Here is a 25,261-nt window from a genome sequence, read left to right on the forward strand (position 1 = left end):
CCCCAAAGAAAATCCACTTAGGTAAATGGATAAAGCTTTAAAAATACTGGGGGACCTGGGTGGCTCAACTGACTAGCTGAGCATCTGACTCTCGGTTTCAGCTCAGGTCATGATCTCAGTCACGGTCTTGAGACTGAGTTATGCTTCCAGCTCCACATCAGAGATGAGCTTTAAGATCCTCTTGCTTCCCTTACCCCTCCACCACCTCCAACTCTAAAACATGCAAAAATAGGTTCTAAATAAAATAATTCCCTCGACACATAAAGGCTTGGGCCTAGAAAGACGTGTCAAAAATGGTAGTTATGCCTCAGTGGCAGTTATGACTATTGTTATTTTTTAATAAAAATGTTTATTTATTTATTCATGAGAAACAGAGAGAGAAAGAGGCAGAAACACAGGCAGAGGGAGAAGCAGGCTCCATGCAGGGAGCCGGACGTGGGACTCGATCCCGGGTCTCCAGAATCATGCCCTGGGCTGAAGGCAGCGCTAAACCACTGAGCCACCGGGGCTGCCCGCAGAGTTATGATTAAATACCACCTTCCTTCTTTAATTTTTTTTTTAATAAAGAGCATATGTGAATGAAATTAGAAACTAATTTCAAAGAACAAGGGGATCCCTAGGTGGCTCAGCAGTTTAGCGCCTGCCTTTGGTTCAGGGCGTGATCCTGGAGTCCTGGGAGTTGAGTCCCACATTGGGCTCCCCACATGGAGCCTGCTTCTCCCTCTGCCTGTGTCTCTCTGCCTGCCTCTCATGAATAAATGAATAAAATCTTTACCAAAAAAATTACAAGAAAAAAAAAACTTAAGTGTATCTTTTCTGAAAGGTTAACTTTTGGACAATTATTTGCTACGTCCCTGATGCTCTTTCATAGTCTTGAAGATGCCCCTATCTTCATATCATCTTGTTTTAAAATTTTGTCTTTTTCTTTGCCTTTACTAAGTATCTTGAGATGCTTCTCATTTATTGTTTTATTTCAATTGCCTAGAATTTATTAACCAGGTAATTGGTAAGTCAATAAAATTTTATTGGCCAAATCAGTTGATTTCGTAAAGGTATCATTTGAAGTATTTTCTTAAAAGGTAAAAATAAAATTTGATAGTTCCAAGCTGGGAAAAATAATTATCATAATTAAATAAACATTCTTTTATATGTAAAAAGTTCTTACACACCATAAGGAGTATGACCCAATTAGATATAAGGGCTAATGACAAAGAAGTATGTCCAAAAAAATATGTGAAACTCTTTCATTATTATTCAGGAATCACAAAATTTAAATGTATTCTAATATTTTGGTCGATCAGATTGTGAAAAGTTAAAAAATTTATGACACCAGGTTGGCAAGACAAATATTAAAAGCATACATAAACACTAGTTATGGGAGAGAAACTTTTCTGAAAGGTAGTTTGACTACATATCCTATTCTGAATCAAGAGGTATTTCTGTAACTTAAATTAGTTTTCAGACTTGGAAAAAATAGGTGAATGATGTTAGTGTAACACAGAAGTAATGTTGGTTCACATGTTAGTATAACACAGAAGTAATGCTGTTTTTTTTTTTACGCTAATACGAGTAGTTGAATGCAAAGTACAAAAATAAAGCGGAACACAGTATTAGTCACAATACTCATCCAATTAATTCCACTTTTTGTTAAAAGATTTTATTTATTCATTTATAGAGACACAGAGAGAGAGAGAGAGGCAGAGACACAGGCAGAGGGAGAAGCAGGCCCCACCCACACAGGGAGCCCGGCATGGGACTCGATCCCGGGTCTCTGGGATCACGCTCTGGACTGAAGGCGGTGCTAAACCACTGAGCCATCCAGGCTGCCCTAATTCCACTTTCTTCTCTTAGTTTTTAATGTAACCACATGCTGACTTAGACATTCATTATTGATTATACTTGCCCCAATCTTCTTTTGCTTTTGATTCCTTAACTCAGCAATCTCAATTCTTCCCTACGTATTCTTAATATCAACCAACCTTCCCCTTTTTTCTTAAAGCTACAGTACTTTATTAACTAACTTTATTAGAGGATTATTGCTCATATTCATCCTCATTAAAAATTTACATAAGCTTTAAACAATCTACACCAACACCATTTTCCCCCAAATCTGTTATTTTAGTGTGAGATTTTGTAAAACATGAGGTCATTCATACCTATGCATACATTTCTTAAGTTTTTTTTTTTTTTTTTTAAAGATTTTATTGATTCATGAGAGACCCACACAGAGAGAGGCAGAGACACAGGCAGAGGGAGAAGCAGGCCCCATGCAGGGAGTCCGACGTGGGACTCGATCCCGGGACTCCAGGATCCCGACCTGGGCCAAAGGCAGGCACTAAACCGCTGAGCCACCCAGGGATCCCCCTACATTTCAAATATATACTCTTCTAAAAAAATAAATAAATGAATGAATGACAAAATAACACAGGCACAATAAAGAGTCTACATGCTTTAAAACAGAAAATTTTCCAACAGTTACTAAAAATAAAAAACTTTTAAAAACAGCTACTTAAAATTTGTTACTAAAACTAGAGTTAGGGGCAGCCTGGGTGGTTCAGTGGTTTAGCGCAGCCTTCAGGCCAGGGCCTGATCCTGGAGACCCGGAATTGGGTCCCGCGTCGGGCTCCCTGCATGGAGCCTGCTTCTCCCTCTACCTGTGTCTCTGCCTCTCTCTGTCTCTCTGTGTCTCTCATGAAGAAATGAATGAAAATCTTAAAAAAATAATAAAAAATAAATTTTAAAAAATAAAACTAGAGTTAAAGGCCTACAAAAAGAATGGGGTGTTTAATACAATTCTATTAAGTCACTGATTATACACCAAATATGGTTCAACTGAATGTCTTATAAAAACTATTCATAAAAATAAAAATCTTTAATTCTATATCTTTGATAAATACTAAGTCATAAAATTCAATTTCATGGAGCTAGAGGAAATCCCTCCCCCCCAACTGAGAGGTTGTGGTACAGAAAAACACTTTACAATTATTTGATAGTGAACATTCAGAGGACAAAAACTAACAAGAACACACAAATAAATGACTTTTTTAAAAAAGGTTAATTTAGAAAGCACACATGTAGGAACGCCTGGGTGGCTCAGTGGTTGGGCAGCTGCCTTGGCTCAGGTCGTGATGCTGGGATCCAGGATTGGGTCCCACACCCAGGCTCCTGTGAGAAGTCTGCTTCTCCCTCTGCCTATGTCTCTGACTCACTCACTCTTTCTGTGTCTCTCATGAATAAATAAATAAATCTTAAAAAAAAAAGCACACATGTAGAATAAATATTTTGTATTCATTATAAAAACTTGATGTGGCATTTCAGATATTGTGCTCAAGAATATCTATTCTATTTTTAAAGTACTGAGCCAACACATCAATTTAAGAAAATCAATATAATGAACACAAAAACCAAACTTTCTCAGTTCCCAAGTATTCATAAAGATTACTTATTTTATGTATATTGGGCCAGCTACCCTTCACTCTTACAAAGCTCATCTCTATATAGTCACTCCTGAAAAAGCAATTTAACTCAGCAATTGGCTTTGCAACTTAATTCAAATTCAACCAAAATGAAGACAGTATGATGATAGTTACATCTGTTACCTCTCAAAACATTACTCAAGCAAAATTTAAAGACTCTGGACTATTGGCATTACCACTCTTCAATCATGCTAGATGAGTAGTATCCTTAGGTACAATGTAACTGTATACGATTTATGGGACAAATCCATTTTCAGCCTTTAAAAAATATCTACCTAAGAGTAAGCATATTTACTTGTTGAGTATAAACAATTAAAACATCTTTTATAATTGAAAGAACAGCTAGAAATGTTCATTGTAGCAACTCCTTTTCTCGTTTGACATTCTCTTCATTTTACAGATGAGGAAAAATACTCAAAGATTAGGTTATTTATCCCTAATCACACAGCTGGAAGGCAAATTCAGCAATTTATCTATTATCAAGGCCCCTCTCACTTAACCTAAGTCCAATCTATTCACATGTAGAATCCAAATTTTGAATACTGTCTGCTGGGTTTCCAAAAATTTACTTATTAGTAACATGATCACAAAAAGTGAGAAACCCAATGAATCAAATTATTTTTTAATTTTAAATACAGAAAATTATTTGCTAAATCAAGATCAGTTCACAGGAATATGGTATTCTAAGATTTGGAATGGATATCATAGAGTATGATTTATCAGATATAATTTATTAAATCATCAAAAACATTTTATAATGGGATATACTCTATTAATATACATGTCCTATTACATCAAAACATAAGAAAATGACTACATCTCTTGTTTTACTTGTTCAATTATAACAATGTTAAATTAAAAAGCTAACTAAATTATTTTTATTATATTAACTAAAAGGAGTGCCTGGTTGGTTCAGTTGGTAGAGCATGTGACTTTCTATGTTTCAGGGTTGTGGGTTTGAGCCTCACACTGGGTGTTGTGATTACTTAAAAAAAAATTAAAACACCATCACCACTACCACCACCACCACCATTTATTTGGGTTTCTCTGCTAATCTCCCAGCTAAAACTGACCTTTCAAAGAAGTATCCTCTTGCATAAATTTTATGCAAACTTGCAATATTTCTGCGTTTTTAACTACAACTTGCTAAGTGTCATTGGTGTAAGGTCCTCTCAGAACTACTACAGAGCAAAAATCAGAACAATTAAGTAAAACTCTTAAAACCACTTGAAGAAAAATATTTCCTTCTAAAGCCACATGTTAATATTTTTTGATACCTTTAATAATAGTTTGAACTTTTTATGGCAGTTCAAAAGTTTGGAAGGCAATTTTTCTTTCAAGCTATTTATCAGCATGGTTTTTACACAGTTGAGTCATCATGAGTTCAACCTACTGAGTCACCTGCTTACAGCATCTGCCAACCACAATTTACTAACTGCAGCTTCCTCAAACTTACAACTGAACAAACTCAGGAAGGCCTAGGAACTGTTTAATGTTTTCCAAAGTAGCAACTGAAAATATTCTTTCAGAACGGCCCAGTTTAAAAAAATAAAACAAAAAAACCCCAACTTCCTTGCCCTGAATGAATACTCCACCTATGGCAGTCTCACTCTACCTTGTATTCCCCTTTTCTGGGAGGAGAGGGAGTTCAACCTAAGGAGGAAATAAAATTATATACTTGCATAATATTTTTAAATAAGTATTCTACTAAAAATAATTCTTAGTACAAACTAATGCTAAGCTGGAGTATATGTATAATTTATGTATAATTGTGCCAATGACTACTCTGATTATATACAGTGAACATTCACTTTAATAAAATGCAAAGGAGGGTGGCCCTGGTGACGCAGCGGTTTAGCGCTGCCTGCAGCCCAGGGCCTGATCCTGGAGACCCCAGATCAAGTCCCATGTCAGGCTCCCTGCATGGTGCCTGCTTCTCCCTCTGCCTGTGTCTCTGCCTCTCTCTCTCTCTCTGTGTCTCTATGAATTAAAAAAAAAAAATGCAAAGGATAGAATTTCAAAATTAATACCACACCACACAATATTGGGGGCAGACTTTCACTATTTCCAACTTTTATTATTTCCAGCTATGAAAATGATAAAACTATAAACCTGAAGAACTATTGTACTATACTTCTCTTCTCAGAAATCCAGTGTAAACTGATATATTCAACAAATCTTGTAACTTGACAGACTTGGATCTGCCAAGGAGGACTTACTCTTTTATCATCTGACCCCTATTTAAGTCTACCTGTTCTCTTCATTAGCATCTAGTAAATACAAATATATGAGAAATGCATTAAGTTACTCAGAAAAAAGGAAGGAGTTAAAACTACAACTCCTAAGTATCGTAACACAAGAACATCTCAATTACCTAGTACTTTTAAGGAAGACAGTATGGCACAGTGTACTTCAGAATGATTTCCAATCAGTTTTGCTATTCCTAAAAGGGTAAGTTTAGCTCATCTAGAAATCTAATTAGAAAAGAGAACATACACTGAAATGTTTGTTAAACATTTGATATAGTCTACAAAAAAAGGAAGTTTTAAAAAGTAATTTATAGAAATAAATTGATCAAATACTAATTCTGAATGAAAATATCTAGTGTTCCTTCACTCACTAAATAACATACTAAATATAATTTAAGATTTTCATCAATACTCACGGTTATCACAAGGATTGATTATTCTGACTCAGTCATAATTATTAACTGATATATAAAGTGTTGTTGCATTTATATCAAACCAGCCCATAAAGACAAAATTTGAGTTGTAACTACTTTTTAGTTTCTTTCATATCCTCCTCTTGCGCTATTAAGTTTCCAATCTATCATCATCCCATTTTTAAAAAATTCTCCTTTTGGCTTCTCATATGCTGTGGTAGAGGAAACCAGATTAGACAGCTTGTCGTAATTATGTTTGAAATAGTTTCTGAATGTGGGACTAAGAAGCTCCCTTATTAGTAAAATATATGAGGGAATACATTTCATTTGATAAGCTTTTGAACACCAGGTGTCTATTACTTTGCCAAGAGACTAGCAATACATTTAAGAGTTAAGGCCCTCAAGAATCTTAATGGATTCTGGAACAGGGACTAACATACAATTCACTGCAATACAGGTTAAACCAGCATTTTACGTGGGGTAGAGAGGTGAGACAGATTGTGGAGAAAGATAATCTAGTTAGGTGTATGGAAAAGGTATCACAGAAGACAAATCCGAGTTGGAACTTCCAAGACACCTGCCATGCTATGGGACATCAAAAAAAAGCTTCCAAAATCAATCAATTTATTTAAGAATGAATGTGAGTGTAGGTATGTGCACATGCAGTGCAGGGGTGGGGCAGTAGGAGGAAGGGGCAAAGGTAGAGAGAATCTTAAGCAGGCTTCACGCTCAGCAAGGACCCTGGGGAGGCGGCCAGGGCTCAATCTCGGGACACTGAGATCACGACCTGAGCTGAAATAAAGAGACAGAGTCTAAACAGCTGAGCCACCCAGGCATCTAGGAAAGGACTTTTGAAACAGAGGGAAACACAGGTGCAGGCACAGACGGATGAAACAGTATGACAGATGTGGAGAAGTATAAGTATACGGGTATGGAGTGAGTGAGGACAGAAGAATAGCAAGGAGGAAGACCGAATGACTGTATTTAGAGAGCTAGGTGAGAATGAACGCCTTACAATTAATATGAGGATAGGATGGACATAGTGATGCTAAGAAGGTAGAATCAGCAATTTTTGGAGGCCAATATAAGAGGGCAAATGGGCAACCTAAAACATTCCCAGATGTCTATTTTATTGACAAAACAGGGTAGATATGGTCATGCCATTAGCCATAATACAGAAGGATTGGGAGGAATGACAAGGTCTGAGTGATGAAACTTAGCATAGCAGGTCGTAGGATATCGGGTTTTCCCTGCTCAAGGACATCCACTGGCCCACCATTTATTTATATTTTTAACATAATATTCTAATTCTATCATTCCTGATGTTGCTGAGAACTTGTAACTTTTTAGAACATTACTATGAATAATTAGAATTCACCAAATAGGGGATCCCTGGGTGACTCAGCAGTTTAGTGCCTGCCTTCGGCCCAGGTGTGCATCCTGGAGTCCCGGGATCGAGTCCCACATCGGGCCCTTGCATGGAGCCTGCTTCTCCCTCTGCCTGTGTCTCTGCCCCTCTCTTGTGTGTCTATCATGAATAAATAAATAAAATCTTAAAAAAAAAAGGATTTACCAAATGTAAATGTCTTTAATTTACATATGCACACACGTAAATATTTAAGGATGAATAATATGATATATGGAATTTGCTTAAAAACAATATATGAGGGCAGCCCAGGGCATGATCCTGGAGACCTGGGATGGAGTCCCACGTCGGGCTCCCTGCATGGAGCCTGCTTCTCCCTGTGTCTCTGCCTCTCTGTCTCTCATGAATAAATAAATAAAATCTTTAAAAAATAATAATATATGAGAAACAGTAAGAGGAAACAATTTTGGCCAGGAATTAGTAATTGTTAAAGCTGAATGACCGGTACATGGGAATTCATTTTACTATTCTATGTCTATGTTTTAAATTATCTGGGGAAAAAAGTTTTATCACCTCACACTTCCTCTCTAAAGCCTCTAAAGGCTTCCATTTCAGTTTTAACCAGAACAAAAAACAAAGTCATTATAATAGCTTACAAAACCCTACTTAATCTACCTTTCTGATTTCATTTTCTACTAATTTCTATATAGGTGTCTTCTTGCTATTCTATGAATGCTTTCATTCATTCTAGGGTCTTTCTATTCTTCTGTTCCAGCTAACAATTCCTATTAGGTTCTTTTGCTCCATAGCACTTACAGTCTTCTAATACTTTGCTTGCAGTCTCTTCCCACTACAAGGTAAGCTGTACAAAGGCAAGGAATTTTTTGTTTTGTTCAAGATTGTACCTTAACTATCAGAAATAGTGGCTGGAACATAGCAGGTGCTCAGTAATTATCTGTAAAGCTGAATCAGTTATAGAAAAAAAGGAACACAACTCTGAGACAAAAGACAAGGAGGTAAAAGAAAGGTGCAAAAACAGGTCTAAGAACAGGAAGTTAAGGGGGTTCCTGCTTGTAACCTCCATTTCCACTGTGCTGCAGGAGAAAGGTCTTCTACTAAGAGAAAAGGAGGAAGCTAAGTAGAATAGTGATAATTTAAAATAACTGCTTCAGGAAATGAAAACTCAAGGAACATAAAGAAGGATGCCAACTGGTACTAAAGGATCAGCTGAGATCAGAGACAATACAATGACACCAAAATACATAGATGTAATTTTCTCTTGCTTTTTAGTCTTAAGAGCTTTTAAGCATTTGGGGCAAGGTTTTCCAAGATAATTTTCTGTAATAATGGGAATGTTATATATTAGCATTGTCCCACACATGGCTTTTGAGTACCTGAAATGTGGCCAGTCTGACTTATGAACTTTTACATTTACTTTTTACTTAAATAGCCACATGACCAGAGGCTACTAGTAATGGGTAGTGCATTTTTAGCGTATTAAAAAATGGAGAAAATAAATTGTAGGACTGGTCTAGGATAAGAAATTAAAAAGCAGTTGTGGCAGAAAGACAAAGGCATAAGGAAGTTAAGGTACTGGTAAGAACGGTAATATACCACACAAGTGTCTTGGTTGGGGAAAAAAAAAACAAAAACTAGAATACAGGAAACTCTCCAAATATGTGACCCATTGGTGAAGTGATAAAAGTCTGTGAATGAGATCTATTCTGTCTGCTTATGTTTTAAAAAAGTTATTTCTAATAGGCTTCTTTAAAGTACACATATCACGAACTGAGATTTACTGATCAGACCTATTTATTTTTGAACTCCTACCACATTTATTCTCTTTATCACCCAAATTTAGAGGGCAAAAAAAATCCTTCTATTATCTCAAAGACAATGGCAACACATGTACCATTAAGTAGGTATTACATACCTAATTTTATATGTGAAAAATAAACTCTTAGGTGGCTATTTGCCTTGCTGTGTATTTCAGAATAAGCAGCAGATTTGGGACTGAGTACAAACTGGCCTGCTGTTCTACTATCAAGGTCTGATACTTTAATAGATATAAACTTTTTCCTCCCCTCAAAAGAGCCAGAATTCCCTAAGAAGGTAAATTTTGTATGTGTATATGTATGTAAATGGTATGTATCTTAACAGAGAATTTCAAAAACTTTGGCAACTTATTTAACTTGTATGCTGATTTTGGTTCTTCTTTACTTTCAAATTTGATTCATTTGTAAACAATTTCGATTTTAATAACATTGGCAGTAAATCAGATACTGTAAAGTTCATGGAGTTTTGGGGCAAAAGGCGGAGTTACTCAAGTTGTGCCATCATTCAAACTGAATTCATAAAAATTTTAGTAGAAATATGTATACTTATGTCTATTTGTGGAACAAGACAGAATGGTAAAGAGATATACTGGAAGTAATCGAGACCAGTAAGAACAAACCAGTAGTTCTGCCCATTCCTTGACAGCACTGGTAGTGAACATCATTAATTAACTACACTTTGGGCCAGAGCAGAGCCTCCTAATCCTCCACAACACACACAACATGCTAGTCAGAGGATACCAACTAACGGAAATGTGCTTGACTGATATAACACCTGTCCAATAAACATTAAGAAAAATTCTCAACAATGAGCTCTGTTAAGCATTGGAAAGAATCATTAGTATGCAATGGAGCTTAATTCCTTGAAAAAAGAAGTGGATGTGGGAGAAAAAAAGATTTAAAAAAACATCATTCTAGGGACACCTGGCTGGCTCAGTCAGTGGAGCATGTGCCTCTTGATCTTGAGGCTGTGATTTCAAGCCCCACTTTGGGTGCAGAGATTACTTAAAAAAAGAATTTTTAAAAAAGAATTTATCTATTTATTTGAGAAAGAGAAGGAGAGCACAAAGTTGGGGGGGAGGGGGAATCCCAAGCAGACTTTGTGCTGCATGCATAGCCTGACATGGGGCTTGATCTCATGACCCTGAGATCATGACCTGAACTGAAATCAAGAGTCCACGCTTAACTGAGTCATGTGGGTGCCTTAAAAATGAAATCTTAAAAATATTACCCATTTATGATTAATAATCTTGATCAAATAACTATGTCTCAGAGAATGTGAGTGATGTAAGAAAGTGATCAGGGATGAAACTGGATTGGCAGGAACCAGTGATAGCCAACAGAAAACATCATACTACTGAGACTCAAGAAGCAGAACTATGGTAACATTCAGAAAGGAATGGCACTTTTTCCACATTTAAGGTGTTGGCAATGGCTGGTAGGCCATTTTCAGCTGACCACTTCTAAACTGACTTGACAAGACTGTTCTGAAGACTTCTACTTTTCCAGTTGTCTTAATCTACAGTCCAATACCTCTAAATAAAGAAGAGGGAAGGAAATGTGCGAGGATGTTTTTCTTGCATTAGCTAATGACTAGGAAGAGGTACTAAAGACACTAAACTGTGCCAAAGCCTACCATCCTACAATTCACTACAAAACAAAGATTCAAATATCCAAAGTACCTGTGACTTGTATTTTTTTTTAAGATTTTATTTATTCATGAGACACAGAGGGAGGGAGGGAGGGAGGGAGGGAGAGAGAGGGGCGGGGAGAGAGAGAGAGAGAGAGAGAGAGAGAGAGAGAGGCAGAGACATAGGCAGAGTGAGAAGCAGGCTCCATGCAGGGAAACCCAATGTGGGACTCTATCCCAAGACAGGGATCATGCGCTAGGCAAAAGCAGATGCTCAACAGCTGAGCCACCCAGGAGTCCCTCTTTTTTTTTTTTTTTTTTTAAGATTTTTATTTATTTATTCATGAGAGACACACAGAGAGAGACGAGAGGCAGAGACACAGGCAGAGGGAGAAGCAGGCTCCAGCAGAGAGCCCAATGTGGGACTCGATTCCAGGACCCCAGGTTCATGCCCTGAGCCAAAGGAAGACACTCAGCCACTGAGCCACCCAGGCATCCCCAGACTGTCTTTAGACTCAAAATCAACTCTTGCCAGATTTTCCAGACTACTGTCCTGCCCTTTGGATTTCAGACTTGCCAGCACCCACAATTACATGAGTCAATTCCTTAACCCTCCTCCCTCAACCTCCTTTCTCTTTACATAAGCTTGGAGGCTGCATATGCATGCACACACACACACATACTATTGGTTTTGTTTTGCTAGAGAATCCTACTACAGTATCTTATTGAGAAATACTACTAGCTTCCCTTATCTCTTTCCCATCTTCTAAAGCCTTGTCTTCTAAGAAGAAAATAAAACCAAGACAAAGAAACAGGCAAATATCTGGTATTACTGACTGCATCAGTTGATTCCATAGCACAGAACACTGAGTTTTAGAACTTTTAGAATGTTGTTATAATTATGTCTTTCCCCTTGATGTGAAAAAAGAACCAAGTATTTTATGTCTTTAAATTCCTAGTACCTAGCAAAGTGAATGGCACACAGCAATGAATGAATATTATCTTATATAGTTCATCAATCACTGGACCTTTTTTCCTTGAGTCTTAAAAACATACCTTCCCTGCAAGGCAAGCCCATGTCTATCAATTTACACAACAGGAGTTACACTCCAAAAAGACAGATTAGGTGCTTCAGAAAATTTCAACAGTTAGGGAGAATAGTAAGTATACTTTAAATATGATTTATCTTTAGGGTTAACAATTGTTTGGACAAATTACACAGTTGAAGAAAAGTGAAAAAAAAAAAAAAAGTGGTATCCCAAGTAATCAACAGTGTGGTACTAGCATAAGGACAGACATAGAGACTAAAGAAATAGAACTGTGAGCCTAGAAATAAAATTTTAGAATAAATGGTCAGCTGATTTTCAACAAGGTTACCCAGACTATTCAATTGGAAAAGGACAATTTGGTACACCTGGGTGGCTCAGCTGTTAAGTGACTGAGCCCCACATGGGGCTCCCTGCGTGGGGCCTGCTTCTCCCTCTGCCTGTGTCTCTGCCTCTCTCTCATGAATAAATAAATAAAATCTTAAAAAAAAAAAAAAAAAGGAAAAGGACAATTCTTTTCAGCAAATGGTGCTGGGAAACTTGGATATCCCCATGCAAAAGAATTAAGTTGGACTTTTACCTTACGTCCTGTAAGAATTTTAATTAAAAGTGAGTCAAAGACCTAAAGGTAAGAACTAGAACTACAAATCTCTCAGGGGAAATTTTTTATGATTTTGGGAGTTGGTAAACATTTCTTGGATATAATAGTAAAAGCACAGGCAACAAAACAAAAAATAGGTAAACTGGACTTCATCAAAATTAAAAACTTTTGATGCACCAAAAAACAAACAAAAACACACCACTGAGAGAGAAAAGCTCAAAGAATGGGATAAAATATTTCCAATGTATCTATATTTGATTAGTAATAAAACTCCTGGACTCAAAAATAAACCAAACAACTAAATTAAAAAATGGGCAAAGAACTTCACACCTATTAGGATAGCCATTCCCTTTCCATTAAGAAAATGGAACATAGCAAGTGTTCTTACAGATACGGAGAAACTGGAACCCTTGTTGGTGAGAATACAAAATGGAGCAGATGCTATGGAAAGCACTTTTAGCTATTCCTCAAAAAGTAAAACATGAATTTCCATACACTTCATCAATTCCATTCTTAGGTATATACCCATAAAAACTGAAAGGTGGATGGGATGCCTGGGTGGCTCAGCGGTTTAGTGCCTGCCTTCACCCAGGTCCCGATCATGGATCAAGTCCCACATCGGGTTCCCTGGATGGAGCCTGCTTCTCCTTCTGCCTGTGTCTCTGCCTCTCTCTCTCTCTCTCTCTCTCTCATGAATAAATAAATCAAACATTTAAAAAAAAAAAAGAATTGAAAGGCAGGACTCAAACAGATACTTGTATACCAATGTTCACAGCAGCATTACTCATAATAACCAGAAGGTGTAAAAAACCTAAAAGTCCATCAAGAGATGAATGAAATAAACACGATGTGGTATATACATACAATGAGTTATTTGGTCACAGAAAGGAATAAAATTCTGACACATGCTGCAACATTCAGCATATTAAGTGGACTAGATCCATTACAAAAGGACAAATATTTTATGATACATAAGGTATCAAAAAAAAAAATAAGGTATCTATCTAGTCTAGGCAAAGAAAGCATAGACCAAGAAAGTAGAACAGAGGTTACCACAGGCTGGAGAGAGGAGGTTACTGGGAAATGGAGATTTATTATTTAAGGAACATAGTTTGTTTGGGGTGATGAAAAAGTTCTGAAAATGTCTAGTGCTGATAGTTGTACAGCATTGTGAATGCACTTAATGCCACCAAAGTATATACTTAAGTGGTTAAAATGGTAATGTTTGCTTCTTTTTAAACAAATAACCATTATTCCTCTACTCCACAAGACAGTGAGTTTGATGTCAGTCACGTGGTTGACCCAAATGAAAATGGTTTAAAAAGCTCCTCATCATCAGTCCACCTTCACAGGAAAGGTATGGTTACATATGCAAGTAGACTATTCAACACAAATTCTGCTTATACACTTGATCTCATGCACTTCTCCAGCCCTGCTGTGCTACTTACTTAGTTAATTTACATTCATCCTGAGATAATTTAGGGGTTATCTATTTTAAGAATAGGGGTATCCATTCTACCTCTCACAACCAGGGTGGATTCTGTATACCTCCCTGGTGTCTACTACTAACTATATTTTGTCTATATTTTCATTTATACTTTTCTGTGTGTGCTTCCCCCACTAGATTATAAGCTCTATGAAGGCAAGGTATTTGTATTCCTGAATACAACACAGCAGGCCCTCAAATACATGAATAAACAGCCTCCAAACATTATTTATGGACTAGGGATTAGTGCTGCTTTGCATTTAATCCGAAGCTTAGAAGATGCGGATTTTAGAGACAATCCTACTGGTCAGAGTCTGAAAAAGCCTCCATGTTAAAACATTTTTTTTTAAGTAATCTCTACACCCAACATAAGGCTTGAACTTATGACCCCAAAGAGTCACATGCTCTACTCACTGAGCCAGTAAGGTGCCCCAAGGACTGCATTAGTTTTCACTTTTAACCTTGAGTAAATCTAGGATTCAGGATACCTATATGCACAACAGAGAAAACTAGGCAGCTGAGAAAATAAGGGGAGTGCAAAATATCTTAATCCGTTTGGATTCTCTGCCTACGGAACAAACTGAATCTGAAAATGATACACAGATTTGGAGTACATCTAGACGGCAGTGTTGGAAAGTCTATGAAAAATGTTCAGGCAATAAAATTAAGAAAAAGTTTAATCTTATACTTAAGAAAGAGATCAATTCTAAGAAAAATAACAAAGTACCAAATAAAGAATGATGCTAGCGTCCACTGGTTGTATGAACCTAGATGCTAAATCACAACTTCCTTAAACTTCACTGCCTTTGCATATAAAAATTGCTATCATATATTGTCTCTCCCTTCCTCATATTTCTTCCATCTTCTCCTTTCAGGCTTTCATTCTCCTACACTCTCTATCTCTAATTTTATAAAGAAACACAAATATTAGATCTAAAAGTTCTTGTAAAGGAGGAGGGGCAGGGGATGCCTGGGTGGCTCAGCGGTTGAGCAACTGCCTTTGGCTCAGGATATGATCCCGGAGTCCTGAGATCGAGTCCCACATCAGGTTCCCTGCATGGAGCCTTCTTCTCCCTCTGCCTATGTCTCTGCCTCTCTCTCTCTCTTTCTCTGTCTCTCATGAGTAAATAAAATCTAAAAAAAAAAAAAGAGGAGGGGTGAGTAAATAAAATCTAAAAAAAAAAAAAAAAAAATGAGGAGGGGCAGGTGGGCGAATTGACAATGACACACAAAGTCACATGGAAACTGGTATTATGAGAAGCAAAACCTATGAGTAAGCAGAAGAAACCTGTCTGCAGAAAGGACACTTGAAGAAGAGGGGAAGAATGAATATGTGACTTGAGTTCCTGACTTTCTAGTTCCCGATTCCATTCCAAATAAGGTTCAGCTGTACTTTTCTGCTACAGCTATCTAAGACGTTGCCTGTTGTATCTTTATAATAACCCCCACTCCTTTTTTATTTAATCTGGTTTAAGTGGGTTTCTATTTTGCTACCTATGCATTTGTACATTAGACTTCTCACAGACTTGTGTGAATTAAATAAATTAATATATGTACCCTGAAAACATTACAAAATTAAGATAATACGATCTGTTTTACGCATAAGGATAACATAAGGATTTGCTAAAATAATGCACATGGAAATACTTTGAAAATTGTTGAACTTTACAAATATAAAATATTAACACACTAAGAAATAAAATTTTAATTTTGAAATTTTAAAATAGTATGGCTATGTTTTAGTATGAATTTGCAATTGGTTAGGAATAAATATCAACCTATTTTGACTGGCAGAAAGCAATTAGAAAATCTTTCTCAATGGTAACTAGCAATGGCTTAGAATCTTTTGAATCTGATGTCTACAAGCATAATTTCATGTACTTTAAATTCATAACAGCAGTCACAAAAAATTACAAAGAGACTGGCAGATTTTTCAGCATATGATCATAGCAGATTTGGGACTTAGAACTACTGCAGACTGTGACTTATAAATGTTTTTAATCTGAATATTGCAGAACAGCTCATACTTGGGCCAAATTTCAGTCAAAATAACATGTTCCTGGACTCCATGGATACATTTTCAACACACTAAGTTTTGCAACCAATTTTTACAAATGAAGAACTCCCTTTTTTAATGCCAGGCGATAAGCATTTGGATAAATCAACATACCTGATTTGTGGGACGTTAATAAGCATATTTTATAACTATTTTTGAATTTACGGGGATATAAAAATCAGGTACGTGGGACATAAAAAAAAGAATTTGAACAGAATGTAGCACAAAACTACTAAATATTAAAGCATTATGTACCAACTTTAAATTTTAAAAAAGCCTACTTAAATAAGGAAGTACAATGACTATTTTAACTACTAGTTCCCCTTTTCTTGTAGTCCATCCTACTTTCTAGGCTTCAGCTTGGCTCCACTATTGCAAGCTGTCACTTTTGACTAGAAATGGAATAAAGCCAAGTACTACACAATAGCAGCTTCCTGCTCTGGCTTCGTCTTCTAGACCACCCCCAGGCCAATGCCTGCCCACAGATGCTGATCCTACCACGCCAATAATCCACCAACAGTCAGTTCACAGCTATGGCTATGATCCTGTATTTTTTTACACCGTTGGCAGAGTGTATATTCCACAATCTCACAGTTCTCATTTTCACTGACTTTATGGCAACAAGGCACTTCTAAATTTCAATCAAATGCTAATATGAACGCAGAATGAAATGGAAAAGGAAGATGCATACAAAAAATTCTGGGACTAATAAACAATGTGCTCAACTTCTGTCAAAATATAATTCAGAAAGAGATATTGAAAAATATAGGGTAGAGAGCTCTCTTGATAAGTACTATTAATACAAACAATTCTGTTATTCTAAACCTGTATAATTTTGATTTGCATCTGGCACTGCCTGACTCATCAGTTCTCTCTTTTGAGCTAAACCTAGAGTTAGGTTGAATGTCTCTTATCTCTGAAACTAAAATAATTAGCCCAGGATTAACTTGTTTAAGGTTATGTTGGTCAAAAATGGTTGTTTTTCCACCTTGAGCAACTTCACAGAATTATTAGTGTTGAGAAGGAAGTTCAAAGGTCATATAGTCCAACTCTTATTTAATGCCTAGAGGACTTCCAAAACATGGTACTATATCCACATGGCCTCTCACCAGAGCTAAATAAAGAAAAACAATTCTGTCATTTGTTGAATAACATTTATGCGTTTTGAGATAAAAATAACTATTAGTAGCAAATGCAACCTTTAACTTTCCCTGTGGTAAAAAAGGTAAGAGAGTTTTCTGGAGGGTAACATCACACAAGAGGGTTCTACATTTTTTCTAGTAACATTTTCTTAAAATAATAATTTAAGAAGTCACCAATGGAATCTTACCTAAATAAGGGGCAGGTTGGGAGGGGTAAAAAGAAATACTACTACAAAGATATGTTAATACACTGACCATGGCTTATATAAATAGCAAAAAAATATTATCTAAAATCAGCTGCAGAAAGAAATGGTAAGAGTTCCAGAGACAACTAGTAAGACAGATTGTTAAAAGTAGGAAGTGCAGATGGTGGAAGACAAATACCCAATGGTTATGTATGATACAAAGAGAAAGGAGTTACAAGTAACTACCAAAAAGGTTTAAGATACCATTTACAAAAAGAGAAATTCAGAACCTGTCTAAATAGGTACCTTCTACTGAGCAGTTTGTATGTAGGAATAGCTCCTCAATATAGCATTTCATTTAACCTTCTTAACAACTCCGAGGTAGACAATAGCTTCATCTTATACATGAGGAAACAATTTATTTAGAATGCTAGAGACTTTTTCAATGTCACTTAGCTAGCAAATAGCAAAGCTAGGATTGAAAACCATGTCTACATGATTTGACTTCAAAACTCATGTTTTTAACCATTATGCTATACTGATTTTTTAGGACAAAAGACTAGTGAAGAAGACCCAATCAATTAGCTGCTTCTCTTATATTAAAATAACCAGATGTCATGGTCATGTAGAAAATTTTGTTACTTCTTCAAAAATGATTCATTTGGCCTACAAAATAAAATTCACTTAATAAATAACTATACTTAGCGCAGCAATCCTTTTCCTCATTTATCTGACTCCATAATGCTTATTTATGTAGTATGGTGTCTACTATTCAAAGCCAAACTCTTCTCTAGCTAACCTGATATTCTACTATCTCCTAAATCTACCTCCTTTCCTCACTGATCAGGCTATCTCTCTTGCCAAATGTCTGACCTTACTCTTTCACTTTCATCTCTATTCAAATGAATCCATTCAAGTTCTACCTTCTTCATGAGACTTTAACCATTTCAATCTCTACTGATTTCTCCTTTCTTTGCACTCCTACTCTTTATTATGCATTTTTGGCTCCTGAAATCAAGTCTATTTTTAAATATAAGTTCTTGTCCTGAATTATGAAGTCCTTGGGGAAAAAGTAAGTACTATGACTTAGTATATTAATTTTTTAAACCATTAAGCACCTAGCAGGATGCTGTGCAGAGGGAAACCACAGAATTTAAATAACTGTAAATGAATGAAGTCAGTTGGGATGTTTCCAAGGTCAGACACTGAAGAATTTTAAGTGCAAGTCAAAGGGAAGTAGAGCCTAAGCATAAAATTTCCATTTAAAGACTCTCTTCTGGGGAAGAATCAAGTGAGTCAACAGTCAGTGGAACACAAATTAAGAGCTCTAGCCTCTCTTTCTGCTCTGGGACTGTTTCTTCCTTTCTCAACCACACTGCAAACACTCTCACTCTTGGGGGCTAGGGATGTAGGTGTGTTCCACTCCCATATCCTAAAAGGCATGCTTAGAGTGTTTCTTATAAATTCCTATAAAACGTATCTCTCTACGTTCGGTTATCACTTTTTAAAAATCTAATTTCTTTCTGTACAACAACAGCAACAGTTTGTTGAGGAGTATCTGGAAGCCAATTTTTTTTCTTTTCTTTTCGTTTATTAAGTTAATGGGAAATAGTAATTTGATACCAGGAAGAGAACAAATTTGAGAGGAATTCTGGGACAGAAACATCTACCTAACTATACTAATAAATCCAGCACCCAGTCAAAACCCCATTTTCTCTACAGGATTATTAGTCTTAAAATGATAGATCTACACTACAAACTGAAGTGGGAGTAAAGAAATGTTTAAAAAATAAGTTTTTTCTCTACCCATCAAAGCAATTCTAACATGAAGTTCTGTTTACTTCGTTCTGTAAACTATTAGCAGTGCCACCTTAGTACCCTGGGGAATAAATCTGCTTGTAAAATGAATTACTACCAACAACATTTTCAAATTTTTGTCAGTGGCTCATTTATGCCTAATATTTAATTCAACAAAATGTAACATCTGGCAAGTAACAACCAAACCAGCAGTTAACTGTTCACCTTGGCTGACTGGGGATTAGTTTCACCTCACTCGCATTATCTTGTCCTGGTTGTGAAACAATTCCAAAGTCCACAGGACAATAACAAAAATTTAGAAGGAAAAAATACAGGTGTCTGCTATACTCCACTCCCAAATTACTGGTAATTTATCCTAAGCAATCATTTGAGCTATTTTTAGTAAACCAGAGAAGTTGAGCAACAATTACCTTAGGGATATTCTGAAATCATAGCCAATAAATTTATATTATCAATGACATAAAACTTGTGGGTCAAAATGGACTCAAACAGGGAAAACAACTTTTTCATTGAGGAATACAGAAACAATAGATACATAGATCTGACATAGTTCAGAAACATTCATTCACTAAATATTTTAAGACACTTACTTCTCTGTTAGTCTTTTAAGTATTTTTTAGTACAGGTACTAAGAAAATACTCAGGTTTGCTCCACCTGTTCCATTTTCCTTCAACCAGCAACTCACAGCAGAGCAGTACTGTATCTAATATTTAGTAAAGCAGCTCAATGTCTATATTCTATAATGATGGAAACTGTAGAATTAATAGTCTTATCTTTAAACTTGTGTCAGTTTATTATGACCCCGAACTTCAAAAAGATCATTCCTTGAGGTCTAGGATAATTCTACTTATTAGTAAGGAAAATATCTCAATACTACAATGAATTTTAATATACAGTAAGACAAACGTAGGGCTTAAGTTTGAACAAGCACATTCTGCTTCAAATCTCTAATGGTTTTTTTAAATTAGTGACCTTTGTATTATTCCTTCACTACATTTAAAAACAAAGAGAATTGTGATCCCTAGAAAATACTGGACTAACAAGCCAGACCAACCCAGATTTGTTGATATGAGTCATGTACAATTTTCAGGTAAGAAATAATCTCTTCTATATCCTCTATGAAGCAACCAATGTGAAAACTGCAGGTGTGTGCATGGCCAGAAGCCAAAATTCAGAACAAGATGATTTCAAAATCATGCTAAAAGTTCAATGTTCATATTTCATTATCAAACTGTTTTTATATTAACTTGATCAAAACTTCAAATTTTAATAAGTTTTTTAAAAAATTTCTGTAATCATCCTCCAAAGAATAACAATACCTCAAAAATCATATTAACAAAACCCCTTTCAGAATCAAGAATTCGTTTTTTTCCTTATTCTTCCCAGTCAGTTGAAAGACATAGTAGAATCTGCAGTTTCCTCCTACTTCCTCTCTTTTCCCTTCCCCCTCTACTTCAAAGAAAGTTAACTGCAGCCAGGCATGATCAGGAATCTAAAAGGAGGAAGCAGAAACTCATTTGTGTATATAAGGAAGGAAAAAACAGAATTAACAATACCATGCTCTTCAGTGACCTAATTAATATACATTGATTATATTATCTGTAAGATGGTTGGTTTGGTTTTTCTCCTCATTCAACTTTCTTTCCAAAATACTGAAAAGTGTAATGATGATTGGACCCCAATTCCCCAACTACATGCCACCTAAAAAAGTGATCAACTCTAAAAAAAGATCAACTCTAATATGTGGCATTTGATAATTCAATGCATTGAAATCAGAGGTAAGTACAGATTCAAATCAGTCACCTAAAAGTGAAATGATCTGTATTAATCTTGAGTAACTGGTTTCCTAACCATTACCTTAACAATATGCTACTATTCTGATATGTTAAAAAACAGGGCTGTACAACTTTATTAAGGAAATTAAAGGGAGCACACTACTATAGAACAAAATGCTAAGGACCAAGGAGAGGATGGTAGGTGGGAATTCCCACTACAAAAACATTTACTGAGATTCATAGCAAGCATTTGTGTGAATTTTTAAAACAAAAGTTATGCGTGCCCATTATTCTATTCTATACACAAAGGCCATTTCTTTTTTTCTTTTCTTTTTTTTTTTTTTTTACAAAGGCCATTTCTAATGAAGGCTTTCCCTCATCACATTTAAGAAGTCTATAAAGGATAATTAACATCTAGATTCAGAAGAAATTGTCTCATGAAATTTTAGAAAGTGAGAAAAAAAACAGGGGAGAGCATTTTAAAAATGTGTTCAATTTTTCCCAAACTCCGTTTGACTTACATAGGGTTACCCTAAAGTTAAGATATGTCAAGACACTATTTACAAAATCTATGCCAGTAACAGCTGCCATGTTTAAGATGCCAAGGAATTTAATGTACTGTTTGGACAAGTGGTTACAGAAAAGCATTCTGGGATAAAGCCACTCTAATTACATGAACTCTAAAATTGTTTCCTTTATCGAGAATGTAGCTATATTTCACAAACTCATTTAAATAAATAAATTTGAAAAACTAGACTGAGCCATCTTAGGTCTCTGGAGCATATATATTTTCACTTGAAATGTTACAATAAGTGTATCATTTACATACTAGAGAAATATCTTTATATTTTTTAACTTGATTAATAGGAATCTAAATACATCAAAATACATATTAAAAAGCTCTATTGTACACCATCTATTACTTTTGAAACTCTTAAATTCTAAAATTAAGGTATGCTGCATCCCTAAATCAAGTGCTGTTAGTGTAATTCCTTCTGATTTTCTAGAACTGAGAACTCACATTTGTGAAAGAGAAATGGTTAAAATGTCAAGAGAATCATTCCACTTTTAGAAGGTTGAATATTCTTCCTGGCTAGAGATCAACCTGCCTATACTAGCAGAGCAATACAAATAGCTTAGTAACAAAGACAATCATACAATTCACTAAATCAAGTAAGACTTTAGCTCGCTGCCTTTATTTTTTAAATAAAATGATATAATTATCAGAATCTAAAAACTTAAAATGCAAACCAAACAAAACACCTTATAAAATGTTAGCATATTCTTTCAATCATTATAATTTTAATAAACATGTTGTGGAGTTTTAGGCCACCTGGCAAAAAGAGTTTATTTTTAAAAATAATTTCTACATAATGATTTCACTTCTCTAAATCAAATCCAAGCTGAAACTTCCAGAGTGCTGCTAATCAGCAACCACAAAATTAAAACATTAAGTGTTAGAAGGTTCCTTTGATTTTACCTAGACTCACCCAGTCTAATTCCCACTAAAAGACTGTTAGAAATGAAACAAATTATAATAAGGTCTATAGTAAGCTAAATGGCATTCACAATTAAAAACAAAACAAAATAAAACCCAAGGGAAAAGCTCTAACCTCCAATATTAAACTGGAACTTGCTATGAATTTTTAGCTATAAATATTGTAAACAAAGAGCAAAAGCTAACAGCATTAAAACTAGGCCATTTAATGAAATAAGAAAAATAATGTGAGAGGACAAAAGCACGTCTATGTAGACTTCAAATAAACATTTAACTCAGGGAGCTATAATCTCATTTTGGTAGATATAACAGAAGAGGCACATAACTGCTCTAATTCCCTAAGTATTATAACTCCACACACAACAAATCACTGCTAATTAACTCAAGCTCTTGTTCTTTCCATGGAAACGATGCCTCTACATTTTATTTTCGGAAAACAGTAACTATTCTGAAATGAAACAGGAGTATTGACTTTCAGCTCCATTTTTAAAAAAAAGTCAAACTAGTTCACTCATCCTTTCTTTCAGTTCAGTTACCATATTATTTTAAACCCTTAAGTAAAAAACATATAAAAGAGTTAAGTCAATCTGAAACCCAAATATACAAGGAAAACAAACCTCTGTGCATTTTTACTTCTATCTTAAAAAATTAACTGGTAGAATTCAACTAGAAATTTAAAAATTCATTTAGTCTACTATTTTTGAGGACTTTCTTCACATGACTTAAATCTAAAACCCTATTAGGAAATATTTTTCCAATTAAATGTATTTGTATTTAAACTGCAACTGGGAACTAAAATATAGAAAATGAACAATTCAATTAATGACAATCTAAAGGAAACTTCCCACTTAAAAAGAACTACTATTACTGTATGCATACAGTAAACACTAATCTCCCTTAATTACATTAATTGACCCACTTCTTAACCTTTAGAGCTAGAGACAAAGGTAATTTATACTAATATCTAACCAGTTATTTTCTAACAATGAACATTATTTATAATGGCAGGGACTTGATCTTGCTAGCTTGTGTAAGTATTCTCAGTGACAAAATGTTGCCTGGCTCAGACAAAGTTCTCAGTACATAAATCTGTTGATTGGGTAAATTAACCATTCATTCTATAATCAAAATTTATTGAATGCACTGGGTTCCTTATATGCCTAGATGTTAGCTTGAACTGAATATTTAAAAGAATATCTGATTATCAGTGAAATTTAAAGATTAGCTAACTTTTAAAAGCAACCTAAAATTTCTTACCTGGTAGGGTTGAAAGGCACTATCTTCAGTTAAAAAATCCAGTTGTTTATCTACAAGGAATTCTACCGCAGTGATTGAACTGGGTATACTTTTTTCAACCAGGGGTTTGAAAGTCTGGTGAGAGGAAAAAAAAATTCATAATGGTTATTCTCTGATTTTATACTCAAATACAAAGGGCATATATGAATATAACGTACAAATGTCATTATCACAGTGATTTTAGGATACCAATTAATATTTTCATATTATAATCTAAATGCTTTTATTCACACAATAAAATATTTTATATTAAAAAGGAATGAAGATGTAGAATTTGTTTATTTTTAAAAGGATTTAATCAAGTATACATATATAAAAATTTCTTTTTTTTGTATAAAAATTTCTAAGATAAAAAGAGAAATTGCTTCTGAAAAACTCAACTGACTAGGAGAGCATATTTACTCCAACTCTTTTTAAAAAAATTATTACGTATTAATTTTTATAAAAACAGAGCAGGTATAGTTCAGAGTTGTTGTGTTTTTTTTTTTCCCTAGCTCATTCACATCAAGGATTTTAAATGATCAGGATGCATCTGGTCTTTTAACTCCACCCCACGTGCTACCCACCCCCGCCCCTGCCCCTGCCCCAAGCACAAATAAAAATCCAGCTGCTTCAGTACGAGCAGCATGGGGGAAGGGAAAAGGAAAAGAAGGAGGTAAGAAGTATTACAGAAAACCTACCTCTCAGTCCAGATCTCTACTACTACTCTAAAAATCAAACAAACAGACAAACCAAAAATGGGGGCTGGGAGGTGGGGGATCCATGGTCATTTTGATTATTTTAAAGAAGACTCACTCATCTTTTACATAAAGGAGTATACTCATATCTTGGGGTGGGGTGGGAGTAAAGGAGGCAGAAGAGGAAGAGGAAGAAAGGAAACAAAGGTACTATGTATGCAGTTTTTAATTACTGTCATACTTTCGAAGCAGAAGCAGCTAGAATAAAAACCAAGAGTCACATCCCTGATACTTTCCTAAACTTTACATAGAATAGCTTTAGTATAAAATAATCTAAGTGTGGAAAATGGAATTAACAACCAACTTAGTTTAATAAATTACCTATATTAACATGGAGAAATTTTTCTTGCTACAAGCCAACTTGTGTGACCATTTAGATACAAACCAAAGCTTTTGGCACAGACAGTATAAATCCCCAGGAGATTGAAAGCCATTGTGTTTACCCCTTCTCTTATTATGTCTTAAAGAAATCTAACATCTTGTTAATCACAACTAATTCACACTCTGGGGAAAAACTTTTCAAGATATGTAGTTCAGAGTGGCTCTTAAGGAGTTAATTTCTGTATTTAAGAAATTTCTTAAAAAAAAAAAAAAAAAAAAAGAAATTTCTTTTTAAAGCTTTCGATTCATTGAAGAGTCTGTAACAATGTT

At 35.3% G+C, this 25,261-nt stretch overlaps 1 protein-coding gene across 5 annotated transcripts in view; it reads right to left on the bottom strand.

The window, feature by feature from the left end:
* JMJD1C (jumonji domain containing 1C) overlaps positions 1-25,261 on the bottom strand; it is a 327,885-nt gene that overhangs the window by 65,716 nt on the left and 236,908 nt on the right. For all 5 annotated transcript variants that reach the window (XM_077894677.1, XM_077894675.1, XM_077894674.1 and 2 more), the window contains one exon: positions 23,835-23,948. Coding sequence is in view for 1 of the 5 variants with exons in the window: in XM_077894678.1 (XP_077750804.1) it covers positions 23,835-23,948 (114 nt within the window). In the remaining 4 variants the exon portion in view is untranslated. The remainder of the gene's footprint in view (positions 1-23,834; positions 23,949-25,261) is intronic.

This window comes from Canis aureus, chromosome 4 (assembly GCF_053574225.1).
Source record: "Canis aureus isolate CA01 chromosome 4, VMU_Caureus_v.1.0, whole genome shotgun sequence".
NCBI classification, from domain to species: Eukaryota; Metazoa; Chordata; class Mammalia; order Carnivora; family Canidae; genus Canis; species Canis aureus.